A 25354-nucleotide genomic window follows, 5' to 3' on the forward strand; every position below is an offset into this window, starting at 1 on the left:
ATGTATACAACCAAATATAACATATAAGTTTTGACTGATAACGTGTTGGCACATCATCAATATATTGTGGTAGATAAACACATCGATTGCCCCATCACTATTCCAACACCTCATAGGTAAGATGACACGTTATTAAATAAAAAATATTTGAATAATTTTTTTTAAAAAAATCAAATTTATGTATACACTTTTTATTATATTATATTTAGAATAATAAATTATTAAAAATATAATAAATAATTAAAAATTATTTTTTATTTTTTAAAATATAAAGTAACAAAAAGTGTAACGATAAATTTTATTTTTAATTAATAAATATTTTAATCTATAATAAATGGTGTTAAATAAGTAAGAGTTATTTTTTTAATTAGGAATATTGAAATAAAGTTGTTAATTAGGAATATAAAATATATTAAAATATTTTATGTATTGTTTTTAATAAAAAAATACTTTATAAAAATTAAATATAAGTCGAAGAATTGAAAATAACAAAAAATTGCAATTAATGATTAATATAATTAGATTCTGAAACAATAATAATGAAAACACATTCAAAATTTTTTGTGTCCCTACATTTCGCGATCTATGGTAGCCGAGCAGCTAACCTACAATCCGCATCGCGAATAGGATTTTCCTCGCCACAGAGGAGAAGGCGCCCTGCCCTCTCCCGAGTCTCTCTTGATCACTGCCAAATTCACAGAGGTCGATCGGAGACCAGTCAAGCTACCATGGCCAATATCGTCGTGGCTTCCAGCTTCAAGACCCTAGCATTATCTCGGTCCCCGAATCTCCCCCAAAATCCCAATTTCAAACAGCAACTCACAGTCTCACTCCCCGCTGCTCCGTCCCAATCTAATAGCGAAAAGCTCCAGCCTTCTCTTCTCCACCTGTGGAACTCCTCGCGCAATTCGATCACCGCGGCTATTGTCTCCGCCGCGACAGCCCTCTCGTATGCCTCCCCGTCGCTCGCTGCCGAGATGGAAAAAGCTGCTCTCTTCGACTTCAATCTCACCCTCCCTGCCATTGCCCTGGAGTTTGTTATCCTGATGGTTGCCCTGGACAAAATCTACTACACTCCTCTGGGTAAGTTTATGGACGAGCGAGACGCAGCTATTCGGGAAAGTCTCAGCAGTGTGAAAGACACTTCGGAGGAGGTGAAGCAGCTGGAAGAGCAGGCGGCGGCAGTTATGAAGGCGGCCAGGGCGGAGATCTCCGCAGCGCTGAATAAGATGAAGAAGGAGACGTCGGCGGAATTGGAGGAAAAGCTGAAAGAAGGGAGGAAAAAAGTCGAGGCGGAACTGGCGGAAGCTCTGCAGAATCTTGAGAGGCAGAAAGAGGAGACAATCAAATCGCTTGACTCGCAGATCGCTGCTCTCAGTGAGGAGATCGTGAAGAAGGTTCTTCCTCTTTAAATTCTTTGTTCCTAACTGTAGATGTAATACGCCATTAATAAACAAGTCTCTCTCGTTTTCAACTTGTTTAGCCCAATATATTTATCCTTCGTTTCAAATAGCATGCTCGGGGTTGTTGGACTTAAAAAGAAGTCTCACAGAGAGTTCTCTTTCACCTGGCCAGAATGAACTCATTCACAGTTTTTGCTAATTGTAATTTGGCGGGCCTAATTAATGCCTTACGTTAAAGGTAATTTAGAAATTTTACACTAAAATATATTGGTTTCGTTTTATATTTGGGAAACCAAGACGGAAAATTTTTAATTTGTGTTTGATTATTTCTTCTAGTTGATGACACCCATCAATAACGTTTTCATTGCAATGATACATACAAACAAATCAGATTGATGATCCAGCGGATCAAATTTCATGTTTGGGGGAGCCCCTTGTTCTAGCGCGAATCAAATTTCTCTGCACATTTGGATCCAAAAACAACTCAAAATATGCAATAAGAATTCAAGCTGTAGTAGCCATTCCCACATCGTTTTGGCTGCAAAAGAATTCATGCTATAAAGGTATGGTATTAGATAGGGTAAAAAGGGTGAGATGATCTTCCACTACGGCTAGATGATCGATAAAAGTTTATCTCCGGTAAAGAAAACTTGTCAGCATAAGTAACAAAATTCATGAGCTTTTACTTAACACGCAGGCCAGGTACGTTCTTGAGACCCATCTTCCCAAGAACAAGCTTGGAAATAGCAGGGGGGCTGTCAAGGCCCATGCTTCTGCTAAACTCGTTGGCGAGCTGCACAAGCTTCACCTTGTCTCGACCCACATTCTTTTGTGAATTGTAGTAGCCAAGCCAAGATTGGTATGCGGCTGCTTTATCCTTCATCTCTACATGAGCTAGAGCGTGATCAACCTGCCCGATCATATAAGAGGACTAAGAGGATCGTTCGATAAGTGTGCCGGTCAGGCACAATAAAAACTTAGTACACGAGAGACGAGGAGAAACGGGAACTCTTAAATTTTGATACTCACCTTTTTGGCAGAGTCAGGATCCACAGAGGTTAAAGGAGCCTTAGATATAGGCAGATTTCTAATACTAGACAAGAAGAACTCTTCCCAAGTGGCCAGCAACAGTATGCCACTCCCTTCTTTACCCTTCCTGCCAGTTCTACCTAGTCGATGAATATACTGCTCTCTATCAGAGGGCACACCAACCTGGAGAATCAACATGGATTAGAATAAGATCCGAAATGAACAAAAAGCCAAGATGACATCATGAATAGCACCAATGTATATAAACAAAAAATGATGATGTGACACCGAAGCAGAACACAAAGGAAGAAAAAGAAAAGGCAAAAGAGAGAATCCAACTTCATAGCACCACTGAAGAAAATGAAGATAGGCCAAAGGTGCAACAAATCTTATTAGATATTATTTTACAAAGAAAAAATCTAGCCTTGTCCCTTAGATGTTAACATTTCCCAACTACAAAATGAATTTTGTACCATAAAAGGTTTCCATGGGTTAGCACAAGCAGTGAACCAATCATGATACAGAAAAAGAGGCAAAAAATATAAGAAGGTAAAACAGTCACCCAGACAATGCTTTAACATAAGCCAGTTTATAGGATGTTTAACCATAACAAAATAGTACCTGTATAACAAGTGTAACATCAGGATAATCAACTCCACGAGCAGACACATCAGAAGTCACGAGAATAAGACCTTTTGACTTTCGGAACTCATCAGAGACCCTGTCCCTATAACTCTGAGACTTTCTAGAATGGATCTCACGTACATTCAGCTTCAACTCCGAAAGAAGCTCTGCGACAAGTCGTGTAACCATTGCCGTTGTACAAAATATAATTACCTGAAGATAAAAGAGAAAAAAAGAACCCAATCAAGTTTAAAGGTAATTGGTTGAGAAAAGTTCATCCTACCCAATTATCTGCAAAGGTTATCAGGGACATAACACCTCTCTCTATCTTAGGAAGACATAATTGCTTGCTAATAACTGAATTATTTTGCACCTTCTATACAAAATCCAAACACTTGTCCTACATATGATGACTGAAAGCAATAATAAGAAGAATAACATTGCTAACCTTATAATCAGCCTCCTCTGATATGTGATCCTTAAGAATACTATAAAGCATTGGGAAATGCTGGTCAAGCGGAGCTACTAAATGCATTTGCTTAACCTGAACCATAGATCAGTTTATTTTTCATTAATATCTGAACAAACAAAATAAATTGTCCAAAGCACATGCAATTAATAGACAATTAGTTATATAGATGATACCTGTGAGTGAGTCTCCTCACTACCCTCTTCAACAGTGTTGATAAATTCATGGTCTCTTCTTAAGGCAATGTGACAAATTTGACGTACCTTCACAGGGCATATTTAAACAGCTTAGAAATAAAACAAGAAAGAGAGAGAGAGAGAGAGAGAGAGAGAGAGAACCTCTTCTGGAACAGTTGCAGAAAACAGAAGAGTTTGACGCTGTTTGGGTACAGCAGCAATAATCTTTTCAATATCTTTCCGGAATCCCATATCCAATAAATGATCAGCTTCATCAAGGACAAGTACTTTTACACCCATCAATCGAGTTGCAAAACCAGGTGTATTTTCTATGTGATCCCTAAGCCTTCCAGGAGTAGCCACAAGAATCTACAGATTTAAATGATAAAACATAGGCAGCATTTCAGGGGGCAAAAAAGTACAGATTGAATCATTCATTGATATATACGTATAGATAAGAAAACAACTGATTCCACATAGTCTAATGACATGACCAGCTTCCACAGACCTGGCAAGGGTTTGTTTGCATGCGCTTTTGCTCTAGAGTTAATCTAGTTCCTCCTATTACCACTTGTGCACCAATAGAAGGGTGAAACTTCAAGAGACTAACAGCTTCCTTGGCAGCTTGATTTGCCAGCTCTCTAGTTGGGCATACAATAAGTACATTAATCGGGGGTCTTTTATTGTCCCGATCAGGGGGAGGCAATTTTGTGATGACCTCTATCGCAGGGAGCTGAAAAGAATAATAATGTTAATAGCTATTGAAGGAAAAATTTGTTGTAGCACAAATCAATAAAAAAAACTAGTTTAGGATCTGAAAGAGTTCAAAAGGTAAAAATTTGATACCAAAAATGCCACAGTTTTTCCAGTGCCAGTCTTAGCCTTAGCCAAAACATCTTTGCCTACAATACATCAAAAGACCATGAATAACAAATCATCTCCAACAATATAATTCATGGACAAACATTAGCATTATCAGGGGATAACATCAGGAAATTCAAATCATCCTCAGCGAACAACAAATATGTAAGTGAAAATAAGATGGAAATTGACACGAATAACAATCTACCAATATCTATAAAAAAAGACGGAAATTGACTTGAATCCCTATCTACCAATATCCACAAAATAAGAAGGAAATTGACACGAATCACTATCAACCAAAGTCCACAAAATAAGACGGAAATTGACTCTGATCACTGTCTACCAATATCCACAAGTAAACTATAAAAAGATGCAATATTTAGAGCCCCCTGCCAACTTCCAGATCATCTGCCTAGATGTATGAATATTAAAAGTAAACTCGAAGGAAATCTTGAAGGGAATGTCTACAACTTATAACTAAACTGCAAGACAGCTGCTTTCAACTTTGCATTCATTTATAGATATATCAAAATACTTTCTAAACCTGGAGCTCAAGTCACTCAGCTTGTTCTCCAACAACCCATACTAATTCAGAAGTTCAACCACGTGTAGTATCTCTTTGCAGAACATTTCAGCTGATGGAGATGAAGCCATATAATAACCCTACAGGCATCAGCAGGCTATGCGTTTCAAGCGCATTAAATCTCTGAGCAAAGTTTCATGATATGGCAGAACTTACTATCCAAGAAAATGCAAATTTCAAGACAACCTCTTTAACTAAGCAATTTGCATTTTCTTTGAAAGGGTCATAGATAATTCTGCACATAGTTTTAGCTGCCAGTCCTAGCCAAATAAGGATTCTGTCAGGTTGATTGGCGGTGTAAAAATTTTGCCAAGGATGAGTAAACGAACCTGACCCCGCCAAAGTTAGTATAAGGGTCTGCCAATTATGACAAAGTTGTTATTGATGATAATGATGAGGAGGAGGAGGATAAGGAGAAAGAAAGAGGAGGAGGATGAAATGGTTATGAATTATGGAACACGCATACCTTTTAGAATGATTGGTAAAGTTGCTTCCTGAACCACAGTCATTCTCTCAAATCCAGCTTCTTTTATTCCTTTTAGTGACAGCGAAGATATGGAACATTCATCAAACCTGAAAGACAAAAAATTTGCAAGCAAGAAGTGATATCGTTTCAACAAATATGTTCAATATGGAAACGAAAAACGTAAAGTAAAAGAAAGAAACAAAGACATTAAACGTACAACACGCATTCATTCAGCAAGAAACTTGTCTAAATCGATATTTGAAGCTCTAGCTCATAATTTTGCCGAACAACAGGGTAAAAAATTTCACAAACAACAAAAACAAACAAACCTTGTCACACTCAAATAAGAATCGCTTTCTGCGCTTAAATTTCTTGGAAAGGCTTGAGTATTGTTTTCTTCAACTAACTCACGAGAAAATTTTGGAATTCTTAGCGCATCTTTACCGTCATCTCCATCGTCTTCACTGTCAGCAGAAGAAACGTCGCTGTCCTCTTCCTCGTCGTCTGAGTCCAACAGAGGAAAAGTTTGTCTTTTCGAACCTCTCCCTCTTTCCAAATCCCCGCCCCTTCCACGCCCAGGCCGAGCTGCTGCTAGACTAGCTCTACCACCCCTATTTGAAGAAAGACCACCCCTATTTGAAGAAAAACCACCCCTATTTGAAGAAAGACCACCCCTATTTGAAGAAAAACCACCGCGGGATCCAGTCTGCTTTCTTCTTCTGGAGTCGAACTCTTCATCGCCAGAATTGTCGCTCTCATCTTCAAACTCATCAGAAAAGCTATCATTTCTCGTTTTTGATTTCGTAGACAACGACCCCACAGACCGCCGAGAATTTGGACGGCTACTGTTGTTTCTATAATCACCTGAATCAACATCTCTCCTTCTCTTTGCTGATATCTCTCTCCCAACTCTGCTGTCCCTATCCCTCTCTCTAACCGTCTCACGACCAGAATCCTCATCTTCACTGGCTAAACTAATCCGCAAGGAATCCGTTTTAAGTTCGCTGACCCAATCGCTGAGCTCAGCCTCGTCGTCAATCAAGCTCTTCGAACCACCTCCTCTAGCGGATAAACTACCTGACTGGAATGCTCCTCTCCGTGGACCCCGACTAGCAGGTGGTTCAAAGTCACGCCTCGGTCTGCTTTTGTAGTCGGAGCGAGACTCAGAAGTACGGGTAGAGAATCTCCGCAAACTATTATCCTCCGCCTGCTGAGATTTTGAAAGAAGAGAGGCGTATTTGAGGCGGAAGGGGAAGACTCTGGTGAAAATTGACCGTCCGCCCCGAACAGAAGGGAAGGCCGGCTCCATTTTGACCAGGGGAAAGCTGCGAACGGAAGAATTGAGAATCCGGAGAGAAACAAATTGAGGATGCATTTAAAATGCCCGTCTGAGAGAGAAAGGAGAAGACGCAGAACGTGAAAGAAGCCCTAAACCTAGCCGCCTCCTACGGTGCTTTCGCGGGAGAGGGAAGAATAAAACTGAACGATGGTTCGAGGGGTTAAGGAGGGTTTAAGCAGACCGGATAAGCCACTGGCACGAGTGGAGTGACTAGTACAGCTTCTACTGATACTCGCACGAGTTACAATAGAATTCTTGGTTCACATGATTCACCTCCACTTCGAGACTTCAAACGGGCAAAAACTTGATTTTGTAAGGAGTTTCACAGGTATAACTGGGTAGAGTACAAGGGTAGAAGATATTTATTTCAAACCAAAGACGGAGCCAATCTCGGGCACATCATAATATGGGCCTTAACCTAAATGGGCTATCGTATCGTGCTCGCTATGTTAGGATTAAGGAGACACAACAGCCCACTTGAAAGACCGGTACACAGTAAAAACTCCGCCAAAGGGTAAACCCGTGAGATTTTCCGGTTTCATGTCTCAGAATCAAACAAAATCGGGACCGTTTGTTCATGTGAACAAACCAACATGTCCGGACGACATAGAATTAGAGTAGTTTATTCGGGGTTGAATTTTGCTTAAATAAAAAAACGAAGAGCCTGTTCAATTCCACCATTTAGATAGGAGTGCTTAAGATGGCATCAAGCCAAGTCAAACTTGAACCTTCGATGTGTTTGAGTTTGGCTTGATTTGAATACTTTGAACTCGAGTTTGCGAGTTTGAGTTTAAGCTCAAACTCTGACCTACAATTGGAATCGAGTTCAAGCCCAAAAATTTTAACTAAGTTTGATCCCAAACTCAAGCCGGGTTCTAATTCCAACTTACATTTAAAATTTCAAAAATAAAATATTCTAATGACCATATACCATTGAACTTCAAGGTATTACAGAATAATCCAAGACTTTGTAATGAAGCATACTAATGTATAATAACCAACTTAATAGACCTATCCATTGACAAACAATAACATTAGATGTTGAAGAATCCAAAAAGGTTGAAAGATCGATCATCTTTGAGGTTTAAGTAAATAAGAGTAACTATCAACCAATTAATCATGGAATTGACTAGAGTAATTAAAGTAAAGGGTATTTTTATAAAAAATCTATGCTAACGAGTTGGCTCACGATCTAACAAGTCGAGTTCAGAAAATCTCGAGTTTTACTTATTATACTTAACGAGGTTTATTTCAAGTAAAAACTTAATTGAACCGAGCTCGGACAATTTGCGATACAGTTTGGCTTGGTGCCACCCCTAGGAGTGCCCCTCTATTTTATGTAAATTAGGATTTTAAGAATTGCTATCGGTCTGGTTTGGGGTGGTAAGCATAGTTTTTCAACTTGTTGAGTCAACTTAAACTCAATCAATTCAGATAAGATTTAAAATAATTAAGCGAGCCAATTCAGAACGTGGGACTCAGACCTGTCCCAAGCCTAAGTCTGGCCACTGGACCGACAAGCCCTAATTAGATTGGTATGTGTGAAGTGGGACCCGAATGCTGGTTGTAACACCTTGGTCAAGAGGGGATCCAGAATTATGGTTAACACTGGCTGTTCTCTCTCCTACGAAAAAGGCAACCCGGCAAATTTGGGTTCTCAAGGCCATAAAGGCCATGCTGAGAGGTGTAAAATGGCTGTTTCCATCTCGTAAGAAAACATATCTCAGAAAATCTTGATATCTCAAAGCTTGGAATTTTACATGCAATCCATAAAAATGAACTAGCCTGGCAGGTCGTAAGGAAACTCGGCTTGGTAAACTCCAGTTGCCTCGTCGTTTTCGATATAGAGCAGCGAAATTCTGCCATTAATGTAAATGATTTCGACATTGAGTCTCTCACGCCTTTCTATTCGTCTGAGGGGTCGAAGTATCGTGCAGGAGCAGGATATTGCTGTTAAAAGACAAGTGGAAACGAAAGGGAGAGGCAGGAAGACGCAGAAAAAGGCCATTTACTTCAATCTGTCGAGCCCGATCTCGAGGGAATTCTGAATGCGCAACCATAGGAAACAAAAGTACAGTTAGATGTTTCTTCCATGAACAGTTTTCTTCCCAATCTAGAAAGTTTAGTTGAATTTTCCAAAGTAATTTGTTTCCAAGCTTATGTTCCGGTTCGTGAAACAGGCTCTGAGTAAATGCAGAGTTGACTAGACAGCGGATCCTCGCTTTGCTGTCTTCTCACCTGTTTCTGTTCTGTTACAGAAACGGGAATAATATCACCGGGAAGTCTAAACGGAATCTTCCTTCTGAAGCCAAATAGATGAATTGGGGGCGTTTAGGGTGAAGCGTCCAAATCATATTGACATCATACGTCTGACCGATTCTCCGAGAAGTTTTTTTCTTCCTTTCTTCATGTGAACCAGAAGGGTAAAGGTAAGCTTCATACCAATTTTGATGTTAAATGTCCACTGGTAGCTCTATCCATTCTGTGTTCCTTTCTTCTTGATTGATCTATCTTCTTCTGTTTCTAAGAAATTATTATCTTCTGTATTCAGTTAGCACTCTTCACTCCAGTCAAATTCCTTCGTGAAGTTTGTCAATACACACTTAAATCTCATTTACTACGTTGATTCGGAATCTCCAAAGGACTCTACCATTATACCACCAAAGGGAGCCACGACAGCCTTACCCAGTTTTACTGGTTCAATTAGAACACCTCAGATTACAGAGAAATAGCTCGATGAGTGACGACCAGAGTCAAGAAGAAAATAAATACTTCTTTCCTTTGTACCCAATCAAATTCTTTCACGATTACATCGTCCTTCTGCCATTGAATTTTAGACCATTACTAACCATTACTGTCGTATTAATGAAGAGGATGATCTTCCACCTCTCACTGGTATCAGTCCTTCCAAAGGGTTTATCTAATATCATTTCGCCCAATCAATTAAGCTGGAAATGTTTGACGAGATTTGCTATCTGCCATTCGTTTTCCTTGTTTGACAGGGTCGAAGAAAAAGGTGGTCTGATTAGATTTGAAAACAAGCACGGTTTGTTTATTGGTTTATGGTGACTGGATGTTATTTGTGGGACAAAGGCAACAATAACATTTATGAACTGCCATTAAAACAACTCTTGATTATTCGTTATAGATGCAACAAAAAATCTGCATAAACCAAGATGGCAATCCCCAACCACAGCAGTTGATTCTTGCACTATCCAGCAACAACAACAATGTCTTAGATTGCAAAGGCTATCAATCTAACCTATTTAACCACTAAAACATAAGAAAAAAGGGATCAAAACACATCAAATTGCCACACTGAAGAGCTACTCTGGTTGATTAAGCTGCAGTTTTGAGAGTCTTTTTCAAGTTGCAAGTACTTCCCAGATGAGCTCTGGATCGAAGGAGGGCATTCTGGCCAAAGAACAATCTTCGAAATCTGAGCGGTGACCTACTGTAGCAACCTGACCAAAATCATCTGAGACGCTCGGAGAGGAGTCTGATTCTTTGGACCAACAAGCCCCCGCCGGCAGAGCCGGGTGATGCCATTCCATGGATGACGGGGGCTCCATGGGTCCTTCCTCTCTCTCGCTGCTGGTGCTGGAGGAGCTACTACTCCCGCTTCGAATGGTGGGAGCACAGGACGACGCTTTGCCCTTGTTCTTTCTCAATTTCCCGCAGATTGTTTGAATCTTCGCGTCGACGGCCGCCCGTAAGGCCGCAAGCCTCGTGTTGTCGGCAAAACTGGATTTGGTTCCGTCTTTCAGTTCAGGGAAATTCAAACGAGCATATTCGCCGCGTAGCTTGTACGCTGCGCGGTCGTACGCGTATGCGGCTGCCTCCGCCGTCTCGTACGTGCCCAGCCAGACTCTCATGCGGTTTTGGGGGAGTCTGATCTCGGCCACCCATTTGCCCCAGTGCCGCTGCCTCACACCCCTGTACAGCTTCTTTCTACTAGTATTCGTACTAGTGCTTGTACACATACCCGCGTACATACGATTCGTGAAAGTTGTTCGATTCGGCAACGGCGTTCTGTTACCTCTGTTTTGGTCGCTAAACCTCTGAAGGAGATCTCTCTGACGGAGATAGACGGAGGAGCCAATAGGTTCCTGGAAGTTTACGGCTCCGGCTTCTGGTCTTGATGCCGAGTGGAGAGAGAAGATCATGTCCAACGCACTCGTTCCTCCCGTGGCTAGGATTTCCGACAGGGAGGACCGAATGTCCGGGTTGCTGGAGAAAGAAAACGGCAAGGTGGGTTTTTGGCTTCCGGACATGATTACCAGTCCTTTGTTCCGTTCGAGCACGGTATTTCTGTTGACAAAGAAGGGAAACGAAAGGAAAATCCCAGAAATTTTGAAAACGAAAATGCAGTTCGCACTGGAGAAAACTTTGTGCGGGAATAAGGAGCTCAAAAACTGTTCCTTCTTCCTTCTGCAAACAAACCGAAGGATAATAAAACACAAAAAAACGAGAGAAATTTCAGTATGAGAAGAAAGAAACTCGTCTAAACTCGAACAAAACGCAGAAAATTGTGGGCAAGGAAAGAAAAGGAAATAAGAGACTCAAAATATGGCTGGAAAACTGTTGATTTCGATGAACAGATTGAACAAATGCCCAATCTCTGAGGTAGAAATCTCGCCAAAGAAGAGGGAGATTTCACAGAAAGAGAGTCGACTGGTGCCGAAAACTGGAATTTTGCCCAGACGGCAAAGATTTCAAATAAAGCAGAGCAAATGAAGCGGATAAGCGAGAATGGGTGCATGAAATCATCCGATTAGGAGGAGTTTGTAAAAAGGAGAGACGAAAAGATATCGTTGATGGAAGAAATGGTTTCTTGAGATTTTCGTCCCGACTACCTTCAGTTGCCTCTCTCAGCACTTGATTTATAGCGAAAGCCAGGCTGAATTTTCTGTTCCCAAATAACCCCTGAGGCAAAAAAAAAAAAAAAAAAGAGCTGTAAAATGTAAATTATTTTCCCATAATTACCTAAACAGATCGAGAACTCTTTGTTTACACGGCAAACCACTGAAGCAAGTATAAAAAAAAAAGAGATAAAATATAAAAAATTCTTCCATGATACCTGTAATATTTATCAATAATTTTTATTCAATTTAAAAAAAAGTAAATAACCATAGGTAAGGGGCATTGTAGTAAAAGAGCAGGGGCAACCCGGGTGGATACAGACACGGAAAGCGGGAACAAAAGGGGCAGGGTTAGTTGGCCGGTTCGGGTCTGCGTATCTTTTGACTCCGATTTTGTGGTGGAGCACGTGGTCACCCGGGTCCGTACCCCCCTTTCGCCGTAAATGTGAGACCTTCCTATCCATGATAAAAAGCCACTTTTCTCATTTACTACTCCCAGCTGTGATCACATCCATCGTATTAAATTTAGACGCCACGTGTCTGCTTTGTGGTTTAATAATGCATCATTTTTTTAAAATACTTGTTTTTTATTATTTTTCCTTCGGCTTCGCTCGGCTTGGTTTCCCACAGCTCATCAGCTACGAGTAGTTCTTACGTAAACATGATTGAATTCTAAAATAATGCCTTATTATTTTCCATCCACTTATCCATAATTTAAATTCAAATACCTTAAAAAAAAGAAAATAAAAAATATTTAATTTAAAAGCCCCTAGCGATGGTTTTCTTGTCTTATTGAGTTGAATTATGAAGTCATATGGAAGCCAAAACTTAACTGAAACGGTCAAGCCAGCGAGGAGCCGTGACGAGATTTTCATCTCTATTGCTGACGTGTCGATTAAACCCAATCCGAGGCGAAAGATGAGAACACGATCTATCAACAATCAACTACTAATCCGGTGTGGGTGGGCCCGGAGGCCTTGAAAAAGGACGAAAGGCGAGGAAGGCCCAGTGAAGAAAAAGGGAAGTGTTATCACGATCCCATGATCTCGTGACGACACCCCGTCGAGCCTCGTCGGCCTCTTTTTCGCTTCATGTGAACGGATGAGGTGATGACCTCTTCAAACTTCCATGTTTTTCTTAAACCGTCTCTTCCCACCCAAACTCAACCCTCATGAGAAAAGGAATTTATTTCCCTTGAAACAATGGTGCCCAATTTAATTGATATAGGGAAGGGTAATACATCTAATCATATCAAATTTTGGGGTCTTACCTATGTATCAAAAAATTTATAGTTGTGGTTTGGCCGAGAAACCAAACCATCTCTCTCGTTGGTGATTTGGACTGTTCCGTCAGTCTCGTGAGGTAATGGCGGTTTCGTCTACCACCGTGAGCTCGTTGTGCCATCAACCGTTGAATTCCGTCAAATAGCTCGTTCAATCGTCGAATCGTTTGTTTAACATGGTATCAAAGCTAGGCAAGCCACGTCCCGCGTTAAAATCCTATGAGAGGCGGTCAATAATGGGCGAGGTGGGTGTCAGAGTGTTTCCGTCCACTCTTGTAGGCAGTAGCTTTTCGCACCTAACATATCGGTCTTTTGGGTGTATTAGCTAATCGCTATCAAATTTTACAATATAAGGGTGATTCTGAAGAGTTAGATGAGTCCTATTCTTATGGATAACTCAACACATTAGTTGATGAATTTTTACAAAGTCAAAAGTATTTTGTTCTTTAGGTAATACATCTAGTTTTAACATGTTCGAGAGAGGGCAGGGTACACTTAAAGTTTAGATACTATAATTGTGCATGTAAAATATTGGCTTTGTTTTGATTTTTTTATGTAAATAAATTGCACTTAAGATGGTTTGTGTATTGTGATCATAATAGGTTTTTAATTCTATCTTAGCTTAACTTATGGATACATTAATTATTTCAAGAAAACATTCTATCAATGATTGCTTAAGTTCTTTTTGAATCAACTCATGTTTTGAAGAGAATAATTATGTCTAAGAGTTTGACTCGTTCAAATGTGTGTAACTCAATCCCTTTCAGATTTATGAAACTCATAAGCGAGTCACCAAATTGAATTTATTTTTCTTAAATATTAAAATTAGAGTTCAGAAGAAATAGTAAAAAATTCGGGGTAAATCAAAGGGAGATTCGTAGGAAACATAATTACAATTAGATTGCCCAAATATATTTCACTAACCACTCTTAAAAGTGGGTTATATTTTGCTAATTGCAAGCTTTACATATTTAAGTGGCAAAACATGGGAAAGGCAAATTTAGGAGTGGAAAGGTTAAAAAGGAGATTGAGAGGGGCAAATGTAGGAAAGAGGAGATGAGGAAAAGGTTGGTTTTGAAAGTATACGTATAAGTCAGGGTGACAGCGCAGGTGGCCGCGTGGTCCTGCCGGGCTGGACAAGCACCAACTGTCAACGTTTCCCGACAGGTCCAGCGGCTGGGCGCACATGACACCGCCCCTTCTCCAACCTTTTTAACAGATGCAGCCACACTCTTATCCACTTCTCTCGCCTGACACCTGCCCTTTCCTCCCTTTCGCATCCCTAACTCTCGTTTGGACCCCCTACGCCCTTTCTACTTTCCCTCCCTTAAAACTACGGTGTCACGTATCAATATATTAGCCTATACATGTCATGTAGCCAAAATCCAATATGTATTGGTCGGTATTTGATACTCTTTCTAATCCCACAGTAGTTTAGCGAGATCTCGTGGAGAGATGTGAGTAGGGCAGCGGAGGGGTTAATCCAAGTCAAAGACACGCCGGTCACGCATTTGTTTCAGGCTTTAATGACTGTTCCCATCGCCACCACCTTTATGGAATCAATGCACTGGTGTCATGCCCGTTGTCCTGGTCCGGCTCTCAAATTCCCAAATCTCAATTATGATTTTATCTGAAATCTTCCCTGGCTTTGACAATTTCGCTACTGCCGTCCGAGTCGAGTCGGTTTGGACTCTGGTGCAGCTTCGTCAATCAATCATCCCTCACCGTCTGCCAAAAAAGCTCTCTTTTGGACTTTACTCCGCCTCTCGCGACTCGTTTCCCACCCGGTCAGTATCCCTCTCGGTCGATGGAGCCGCTGCTGCCTCACAAGTCAAAAAGCTGTAGGGTTAGGTTTGTTGCCACGGCTGACCCATGGTGCGTGTTGCGGGCTCCATAGTGGTGATATCGTAAGACTCGGTCTACTTACCTGAAAATGTCGGCAAATCCCGAATTTTCATGAACTTTTGGGAAATTGAAACATGTTCTCTATCTTTATGATGATAGGGGAGAAAGCTGGTTCCCTATTTTGGGCCCCTGCTACGGGAAGATTTTGACTTGACTCTGCAATTTCTAACTGGGCGGTTCATGAGGTGATTGGTTAAGCAAGTTACAATTATTCATGACCATTTCAACTCGAAGACATCCCACAGTGACATTAAAGTAAATACCTCCTCGACGTCAAGAATATAATAAATATGACAAATAAAGTAATTAAAAATATGATATATATCTTTTATTTTTCGACTATTGAGGACTTAGGAGTCAGTATTCAACTCTTGAGAGCCCTTTTAATAGTCTTATTTGAAAATAAGTTGAAAGTTAGGTCGGTATACCTAGTGGTGCTACTAATAAGACATTAGGGCTCTCTTATAGCTCTTACAAAAAGGAGTGAAAAAGGTCTCCAAACAAGAAGACAAGGGGAAAAAGTGAACAACATTGAGGCTAGGTCTAACTCCTTATGCCTCAAAACTCACCACCTTCTTCGTAAGTAATAATAATAATCACAATAATATATTTATACCATATTTTTAACTCATAGTATATAAATATATAAGATTACCATATATTATAGTATAATATGTTTATATACTATATAGTCATCTTGAAGCATATTGAAACCTTTAGAACTTGAGTTCACTAATTCAAGATGATTTCTCTCAACCCTAGATTTTCAATTCACCAAATTGACTCATGATTTCTCAAATGAGGGAAGAGAGGCGCTAGGGGAAGCCCCCGTTTCTCAGTTACACCAAATTGGATTTGATACCGAAATCTTATTCCAAAAGGAAACCAATAACAAAGTCATCTACATTCAAGTCTTCTACTTCTCTCACAAACTAGAAAAATATAATTACAAAGCCCTTAAAATATGGAACCAGGCACATAGGAAACGCAGAAGGAAGAATGTAATTGGTAACAACTTAAAGACACTATAGATTACATTAGCTTCAATTACGGCACATGATGTCGTGAACACCATCTTTTTGGATGAAAAAATGTAATCTGTAACCATAAACCATACTTCATAGCTTACAGTACATCTCAAATCTCAAATCTAGAAATTGCCAATAATAAAACTTACTAATCCTAGACTTAACATCAACATCTCAAATCTGTAGGTTCAAAAACTCTTGGCATCTCATTAAGTTTCGACTTACATTTTCTGGGCCGCTGATGTGGTACAATAATTTGGATAGAAAAAAAGAGGTACAGCAAGAAAAACAATTTCAGCAAAAATTTAAAACACTAAATAGTGTTTCCTAGAGAAGAGCCAAAGTGCTTCTCATTCATCAGAATTGTCAATTACAACGTTAGGCATCTCACCTTGAAGTAGCATAAATACAAATATGGCCGATCATTCCCTGAGAAAGCTCAATAAAAATAATGGCTATCTCAGAAAAATCAGCAGAAAACTCGATTGCAAGGGGAACTCTCCAACACTAGCAAATCTCTGTTCAAGTTTTGTCCTATTTCTAGTGTTCTGTTTGTATATGCGTATTCACATGGAAGCACACACAAGGCCCTAGTTTCCGAATGCATTCCTGGCAGAATAACTTCTTCCCCACTTTGCTAGGCGCAATAAGAATAACATAACCTCGGCTGGGTCTCGGAGCGAGAAGGAAGCTTTGGTGTCCCTGGGAATCGAAGATACAATAATAGGAAACCCCTGCCCTCTTCTTTCCAGGACCTATATGGTCACACACAAAAAAGTAAAAAAAAAAATCGACTCAACATCAAAACGCCCTCTCCGGATCACAAGACTTAAACCTCCATAAAAAAATGCAGAAGAAAGAAAAAGCTACTCTTCTTTGATCCTGGAGAATAAAACGAGCCAGAAACATAAAGCTGCTGTAATAATTCACAGCTAAATTCTTACCTTGAATGCGTCTTCATCTGTTCGGTCATCCCCTAAGTAAAACGGGAGGACATCGGCGTCCGTTCCTAACCCTAGAGTGTCAAGTAAATATTCAAGAGCACAACCCTTATCCCACTTTATGCATGGGCGAATCTCCATCACCTGGGAATAAAAAGCATACTTTCTATAGATGAAAGCCCAAGAATTTCGTAGAAAACAAGTGCATATAGAGTCATGGATGAGTACAACTAGTCATATTTGTAGTCTTAGGAATGCATCCCATGAGATTCTATGCGTTGCATCTCAATGTGAAACAGTGATCAAGTCTGTTCACTCAAGTAAGATTCACATGAATGGGCAACTCTGATTGTCTGTCTTATCCCAAAGCCTCTCAGCAAGCCCTAGGAGAGTTTGTGCAAGTAACGAAGGGATGCATGTTATGAATAGAGAAGGGCCCTTTGCCAATAAAATAACTAACAGTCAATTAAGATCTCAAAATCTATTCATGTTTTCTGTATGAAACTTCTGCTGCACACTCTAAAACTCTTGTTTAAACACAGGAGTTCGTTTAGAGAAATAAACGAGTAGAATAAACTGAAAAATAAATTATTAGGAATGATCTACCTTTCTTCCCCATGTCAAGCGAAAATTAGGATAGCCTTTGAGTACATTTTTTACTTGCTCTTCCAATATACTCCAGTCCTGCATGTCAGAAAGATGCTTCAGTCACGCATAATTCTCCTTGCTCGTAAGTCTAGAAAAAAAATGCAGGAGAGATGAGGACCCTATTTACCGCCTCATTAACTCGTCGGAAGTGTACGGACAAACAGAATTTGTTATTTTCTATCAGCACACCACGTATTTTCATGGTTCTTTCATTCAACACTTTATATATCTAGAAAATTGTTGAATAAGAAAAGAAATTAGCGAACTGGAATATGTTGTATTTTTGGATGAAAATAGTTAGTTGCAACTGCTACCTCATCTATCTTCGGAAGGAACTCTTTGGCAGGCTGGAAGAGAACTTCTTCATTCCCCAACTGCAAGAGAAATAAATTCCAGCTTAGAAACAAAATGAACTCGTGCAATATACTGCTAAAATGTTGAAAAGCTAAAAATCCATAATTCTCTCGCAAGCTACTTTTTAGGTTTCAACCAACGTCACCAGGTCATTATATTCCTAGGCCAAATGTTTAGGAGTTGTAGGCCAGCTAAGAGGACCGTGAATAGACCAAAATTAATTTTTCCAGTGGCAATCACATTCACAAACATGAAAGATGTACTTTATCCAATTTCGTAACTGGGGCACGCAGTTTGTGGTTAAATCACATGGCAGAAAGAAGGAACAGTCAATTAATTGGTTAATTAATACTTAGTTCTCTTCCGCTCAAGCGCATCAATCAACTGGCTTCGCTAAGCACTTCAACACTTTCCTCGAGAAAGAAAGATAATACAGTTTGCGGTTTCTTATTAGCTGGCCACTAGACGAATCTTCAGCTTCCAATCACAAAACCACTAAGAAATGGATCACGAATGCCGTGCCCAGCGGCTGACCTTCATGTCACTGTTGCCACAGTTGTTCGGATGTTGAGAAGGAACCATTATATCCATTCCATGGCTTCCAGCGTAGTACACATCTGGCAACTGTACAAACTCGTAAACCTGCAGAGTATACAATGTGAACCATTCTCCCATGTCGTCGTTTACAATGAGTTCAGCCAACCTCGTCCAACTTACCTTATCGCGGCACCGTCCGCTAATAATGGCCGTCGGAAAGTGTTCTGCGACGTCGCGAACAGCTGAACGCATCTGGAGATAAAAGCAAAGTTTAGTTGTAAGTTGCAATAATGAAAGAATGAGATTGTAGAATGCGTCAACTAGAAACATATAATAACATTAGCGTACAGGTACAGGCCATAAAAGATCAACCATAACCTAACACTGGAAACATTTTGTAAGTGACGAAGAAATTTAGGTATCATGGTTATCTCATTTTACCGCTTCCGACATGAAGGCTCGATCAGGCTCGTCTACTATTGGCGACAGGGTCCCATCATAGTCTAAAAAAACGGCAATTCGTCTCTTTTTTGCTCCGCACATCATCTGATCAAACATCTTCAATGCCGAAGGGTGTTTCATCTGTATAATCAACACAAACTCGTTTCACAAACCCTTTTCTTGGAAGGCATTTTTAAATCATTGAGCTAAACCTTCGATAGCCAACTTCATTTCTTTGGATAGGCAATAAAGGTAAATTCCATCAATTAGTTTGGGCCCACGTAGGAGATATCGACAAGATAAGGGCATTGAATTCAAATAGTCAAATAAGTTAAGCAGTATTCGCTAATATAGATAGAATTTTGAGGCCCATATCCACTGATGGACATAGAATTCATATTCCGGGTCTTATTACTGCTACCGCGTGAGATGGTAATAACACCGGATGGTCCTAATTGCTCTTCCAGACAGACGGAGACATGTCCCAAGAAGACCTGTAGCCGTCAACCTTTCTCTGACCTTTATGTATCTGAAGACAATTTGGAAAACCATGGTGCGAAAACTTAGAAACCAGAGAGACTATAAAAACACTCAAGGATGGATGTACTTTAGAAAGTTGTACTATACGAAAAATTGAGATAAATTTATGATACTTTTCCTAATTCTTCTTTCTGATATCTCATTGCGACTCCAATAAGAAAAACCTTTAAGAATAACCTTAGTTTTCTAAGAAATTTGACAACTTCGTCTCTCTTCAATATGCAGTACTTGTTTTCTTTTTTGAAATTCGTGTTTTTGTCTCTCCATATGCGATACCAGTGAAAGAACTTAACATAAGATCGATTTGCAATTGGGTTATCCTGAAACGGTGTCGATAAACATGTCCAGGTTCGGCAAACTCGTTGACTAAAAAAGCAGGGTTCCTAAAGGCTTGCATATCTCGAAAAACACTGTGGACCACCACAATGTGGCAAGATGTTCCTGCGTTGGACCTCCAACGACTCTAGTTAGGCTTTTTGGTGAAAAACAGAAAGATCTCTTATTCGATTTTGGAACTGGTTTACTCCCTTCAAAACTAAAGAATTCTAATGTCATAGTTCATGTGCATAATCTAGACATGCATACAAAAGTGTCTCGATGGTGGCTAGAAAGACGAACGTATGACGAAACCACTGCCAGAACCGTAAGAGACTAGAGAATATGAGGTCAATCCCTAAATGTGATGACCAAAGAAGAAAAGGAAAACTTACCGTCCATGTGTGGTAGGCTCCCCCTTCTCTACTAGCGTTAATGGAGTCGAGGAGCTGACATTCTTGAATTTCATGCAAATCACAACACTTAAGTGACTTGGTGAGCGTGAACTTCTCCGCTTTCTCATCGCTCCATGATTTGGAAATTTCCTCGAGCTTCTGCTCGTGGGCCCGAATCCGTTGAAAACCCATTGGGAGGTATACCTGTGCAGTGGTTGGTCAGTGGATTGCCGTTCGCAAAAAAAACGACTAGTACAGTGAAAGGGATAGAGGATGTTTTTTATGCATTTATTAGTGATCTTGTACAATTATGAAGAACAAGTGATGAACTATACGACTGGTAACTCCAATAATGAGATCCATGAATCGCAAACAAGAAACATGAAAGAACTGGATCAAAAATTTCAATTTAACCGGTAATTGTCAGGACCAGATACGAATCAAGGAGCCATATCGAAGTCAATAAGATCGTCCACATCACGGTTTTCACTGCCCCATTCATAAGCTGATTTTTCTATTTCCTTATAGTTCTCGTGATGAAGAGCAAAACCCATGTCCATATCAAACATAATAGAGACAAAAATAACATCAATAAAGAATACCTGCCTCCAATAGCAACTTCCACGGGGAGTTTATAGAAAAGGTCTGTATGTCAACAGTTCATGCTTCAGGCTGCATTAACTCGCCAAATAGATTCTCAAAAACAAATTTTGCAAATAATGTTCTTAAAGCACATCTTATAGTTTACCCGTAAACTAGATGCACTCGCAAAACACATTAAATCTCCCTCATGCAGTTTATAACAGAAAATTACTTTAAGAATAAGTAAGAAAAAAATTTCTCGCGTTAATAAAGAGCGAAAACATTAAGGTTATCACCATCCAAAAAAGTAGAGTTCGTATATGTTACTGTATAAACCCAACAGCAGACTTCTTATATGTTACTGTATAAACCCAAGAAGAACTATCAAGCAAGCATGGAAAAAAGTCCATTTGACCAGGCAAATAATAACTCCTTAAATCACTCGTGCATAGAAGGGGACGACTAAGTTTTCCCACTGAAATATAAAGGAAATTTCCAGGCATGTCTACCAGCAAGATGTATGCTGTACCATTGGCGATTCTATTGAGAAGGCCATGGGAGTTCTTATTCACCCTCACTTTCAGCGATGAAAAACTGGGGAAGAGGCAGCTGTTTAAAGGATGTTAAATACTTGGAGATAGATTATATCCGTAAGGCAACATACTTGAATGAGATTGGACTAAAAGCTACGAGAGATGGCTACCTTCTTCTTGCTCAAGCATCCGTATTAGGTTAATATCTCGCAATAACTTCTCAACCAAGAAGACTGCTAGTCTCCGAGTTAGGAGAGGACAGGATAACAGATGGTCTGGGATTCCGTGAAGAAGTCAAGCCCTGCCCTAGTGGCAATTCAGAATATACAAACGTCACACCTCTATAAAAAAATAATTATAAAAAAATTAATATTATCATCGTGTGTGAACTCGTTAGCACCATCAATGGAACTCTCAAACCCAAAAAGTACACCAAGCACGACCACAAGCAACTCCAAATTTCAAGGAAATTATACAGAACCAGAAAAAAACTGCATTAGAAAAGTTACAAAACAAGCATTGTCAACGCTTCCCCAAGATTCTGGGTTCGAGGCGGCCCTCGAAGGTCACCTCCATCAGGATTTGCTAGTTTAGTGGAAGATTGATCGGTTGTCTGCGTCCCACTGGTCTAAGCGTCTAGCTGCATGCCCTGCCTAACTAAAAAAAATTTTATGGTCGATAGTTGGCCTACTACGAGTCATAGCACCTAGCTCACTAGCGATTAGCTATAGGTGGTTCAGCTCTTATCAGCGAGTAGCAGCACTCCCAACATAAGCAGCAGCTTTCTGGACCGGTAAGCAACCTTCTAAGACATGTTAATGATCAAATCTCCGTAATAAACTTCTCGACCAAAAACTTGTTTTTCTGATGCAACAGAGTTATGTATTGTCGGCCGCCGACTATGAAAATCCTATTTTTTTTCGGGATTGCAACTTGCGAGAATTAGTCTCTTCGTTTCCTAACATCAGAGATTAGTCCACAGTCAGTCCACAGATTTAGTCTGATTCCCCGGTCAAGTGAGTGGTCCCCCATAATGTACTGTTAGTGCCAGAAGGGAGAGTAAAATGAAGAGTCATTGTCTCTTTTTGCTCGTGATTGGAGATGGTTCTAATGACAAGCACTTGTTCAAAGGACAACTAATTGAAAACACAAATAGGCAAATTTAATTCGGAAGTGCCAATTAGAATTATCTATTAAGTCAGAGACTGTGATTAGACAAAAATTGTCTTGTCCAGCCAGCCTTAGTTAAGTTGAAATCAGATGACTCAGCTGACATTGACCTCAACTAAACCTTGAATAGGTTCTAACTGAATAAATTATAGGATGCTTGGTAATAGCCTCTTTACACTAGCTAAATACCCAACTCAACCGGTCTGACTTATGTAGATAACCGAATTGATTTTATTAGTACCGGCAGCTTATTCTCCTCCTTTCTCTGCAAATTGTCCAAGGCGAGAATACCTAATAAACAGAAGATTGAAAATCTAAAAACAAACGGGAATTTAAAACCCATCTGTATGTAGCTTGAGGCTATACCAATATATGAAATGAAATGAACTTTCACACGGACATGCTTGTAGCATTCAACCAGAAACCGGAGTAGAGCGAAAAAGGAAAACGGAAAGCGGCTTCCCACTATCGAGACGGCGAGTTGAAGTCGCCAGGGCTTTCTACTCTCATCACGTGGGGAAAATAGTGGCATGATACGGACGACACGGAAAAGCAAAATTAAAGTCCTAATACCTGCTTTAAGAGACCGACTAGCTCAGAAGGGAAATTGATTTTACTAGACTGTAGTACACCTATACACCTGAATGAAGTTTTCTTTCAGTTTTGGCCCTCGATGAAAATGAAAAGAATAGAAGAAGATGGAGAAGAAGAGGTTCCACGTCGAGAGAGCTTCGGTTGCTATCCGAAGATGAGGCTTGAAGGGTGAGGGTATGTCGAGCAGACACAAGGTAAAAAACAAATGCCACGTGACAGTGAAAGGGACCCTCATCTGTAACCCGTTCGACGACTACTCTCAGCTTGCCACCTCGATGCATCGTGTTCATCCTTGACAAAGATACATCGTTCTTCTTTTTGCATTTCAATGAAGAGGAGAAATTCGTCTTCTTCTCGCCATGGAATCTCTGCTCTTACTAAGCACGGAAGAGTACGATTAAGGAGATACAAAGTATATGCAGTAATCTATGTACATTAAAGAAAATTTAGCTCAAACTTGAACAGTTTGAGTTGTAAGTTATCTCATCATTGGATTTTTTTACCTACTTTACCATCAATGGATATATTTTTACACCAAAATGTAAAAATATGGTCTACTTCCACCATACACAAATCAAGGGTGAAGTCTGCTTGAGGCAAGCAGGGTCCAATTGCCCTCCTCCTGGGCATAGTCTGCCCCCTTTTTAAAAATTTCTGAATCTGCCTCAGATTCAAATCATTAGTCAGCTGTGCCAAATGGTTCTAATCAAAATTAATTTTGTCAACACATAACCTACCAAGCTTCTTATGGTGGCATAAAAATTATTTTGTTTGTTTTGTTTTTGGAAGTTAATGTAGTTTGACATAAGGATGACTAATGTTGAGAATAAAAAATGATATAGTTTCTCATACGTCACCTAATCTTAACGAGTTTCTAATCAATTAAGGATTCATAGGAGACAAGAAGCAGAATACACCAAAATTTTGTTGGCTAAGCTTACCACAACCGTGATTACTCGGACACATATCTTCAAATGAAACTTAACCATTTTAATGACAGCTAATTATTCAGAAGGAGATTTGTTCCTGATCCCTCTAGATACAAGATACATGGATAACAGAGGCAAAAACAACGACGTTCCGAAGGCGGCCGTTCCCTTCGTTTTCGTGAGAACATTGGTCCTATATTCGAAATTACTTTAAAAGACGAAAAAGTACATTGAGACATATAGTCAAAAGACCGAATACCATATGTCAAAATATTAAAAAAAAAAAAGACCGTAGGACAACATGTCCAAACTACCCTAGAACTGTTACCTGCAAACGAACTCTAACCGCCATCACGGAATCAGTGGGCACCTATGATTTATGAACCACCTATGAACAAACAGAACTTTGAAGGGAGTATTGGCTAACATGCGCCGCATAAATCAGAGAACAAAGAGGCGACGTTTCAGCGGTAAGTGACTTCTACCCTACCCCGCCGTCGCTCATCAAGAGCTATACCACATCGTATTTCTTTTAACGAAGAGGTACGGCAGAATCTATCTAAGTTTTCGGGAATAGCGATTTGATAAAGACAGAAGATTACTTCTCAGCCGTTTTCTGTTAACTACGGTAGCAAAAGCGATACCGACGAAAACGCTGTAGTGGAATTTTGAAAACCTCTTCTAAAACCAGTGGCAGATTACTCTTTGTAACGGAAAAGAAAGAAGCGAAGATGAAACAAATTGATTCAGTTGCTTATCTTAGCTTTTTTTAATCGCGCATTTAAGATGAGAAGTTGACATTAAGATTTCAAAGCCTTGCTTAAGAGAAAATCAGGCCTGAAATGAGAGGAGGCGACGGTAGTCCGTCTCACCAGATTAATTTGACGGAAGCACAAAGAAAACGAGAGATTCGGCAGAAAATAAGCAATCTCTTACGTCTAAGATTTTAAATCCCTCGCAATTCCTTAAAAGATTTCGAACGAATAAAAGAAACGCAAAAGAGACGGATAATCTGCAATGTCACAGAAGACAAAGCAATCAAAATTTCAAACTCCAAACAATCAAAACAAACAGAGTAAGGACTTACCGATTTCTGACGCAGCAATCCAATTCGGAACGACGAAGTACTTGACGCTTCAAAGACGGACAAGGTTGAAGAGAATCTCCGACGGCAGGAAAAGAATTTGCTTCCTCAAATTCTTTCCAGTTCTGAGCAAGAATGGGAAGAGAGGAGAGGAAAGAGAAAGGAAACGAAACGGATCGCAGGTTATTTATAGACGGAGGGAGCGAGTGAAAGATTTTCGGAATCTCTCCATTCACGGGATTCCTGCCGTTAAAGTTTCTA

The 25354-nt window shown here is 39.9% G+C and overlaps 4 protein-coding genes across 4 annotated transcripts; 1 reads left to right on the forward strand and 3 right to left on the reverse strand.

Moving 5' to 3' along the window:
* Positions 1 to 610: 610 nt before the first annotated feature.
* On the forward strand, positions 611 to 1510 carry LOC137963815 (ATP synthase subunit b', chloroplastic-like). The gene has a single exon (XM_068811020.1). It carries the CDS (start codon positions 729 to 731, stop codon positions 1410 to 1412), a length of 684 nt encoding a protein of 227 aa, XP_068667121.1. The 5' UTR covers positions 611 to 728; the 3' UTR covers positions 1413 to 1510.
* Positions 1511 to 1743: 233 nt separating this feature from the next.
* LOC137962688 (DEAD-box ATP-dependent RNA helicase 31-like) lies at positions 1744 to 7064 on the reverse strand. Its single transcript, XM_068809700.1, has 10 exons — positions 5944 to 7064; positions 5615 to 5721; positions 4548 to 4603; positions 4210 to 4434; positions 3864 to 4070; positions 3702 to 3788; positions 3505 to 3600; positions 3054 to 3269; positions 2433 to 2615; positions 1744 to 2313 (listed from the first exon to the last, which is right to left on the reverse strand). The coding sequence occupies exons 1-10, from the start codon at positions 6987 to 6989 to the stop codon at positions 2086 to 2088; spliced, it is 2451 nt and encodes an 816-aa protein (XP_068665801.1). The 5' UTR covers positions 6990 to 7064; the 3' UTR covers positions 1744 to 2085.
* Positions 7065 to 10116: 3052 nt separating this feature from the next.
* On the reverse strand, positions 10117 to 11798 carry LOC137963674 (ethylene-responsive transcription factor ERF061-like). Its single transcript, XM_068810834.1, has one exon. It carries the CDS (start codon positions 11225 to 11227, stop codon positions 10319 to 10321), a length of 909 nt encoding a protein of 302 aa, XP_068666935.1. The 5' UTR covers positions 11228 to 11798; the 3' UTR covers positions 10117 to 10318.
* A 4788-nt stretch (positions 11799 to 16586) lies between these two features.
* On the reverse strand, positions 16587 to 25201 carry LOC137962606 (probable trehalose-phosphate phosphatase C). The gene is made up of 10 exons (XM_068809578.1): positions 25097 to 25201; positions 20202 to 20405; positions 18952 to 19092; positions 18691 to 18762; positions 18508 to 18615; positions 17934 to 17993; positions 17747 to 17848; positions 17578 to 17655; positions 16975 to 17115; positions 16587 to 16785 (listed from the first exon to the last, which is right to left on the reverse strand). The coding sequence occupies exons 2-10, from the start codon at positions 20391 to 20393 to the stop codon at positions 16621 to 16623; spliced, it is 1059 nt and encodes a 352-aa protein (XP_068665679.1). The 5' UTR covers positions 20394 to 20405; positions 25097 to 25201; the 3' UTR covers positions 16587 to 16620.
* Positions 25202 to 25354: the final 153 nt, after the last annotated feature.

This window comes from Aristolochia californica, unplaced genomic scaffold, assembly GCF_029961685.1.
Source record: "Aristolochia californica isolate CCGP_79_NKW_82.1479 unplaced genomic scaffold, dmAriCali1.0.hap1 SCAF_4, whole genome shotgun sequence".
Taxonomy (NCBI): Eukaryota; Viridiplantae; Streptophyta; class Magnoliopsida; order Piperales; family Aristolochiaceae; genus Aristolochia; species Aristolochia californica.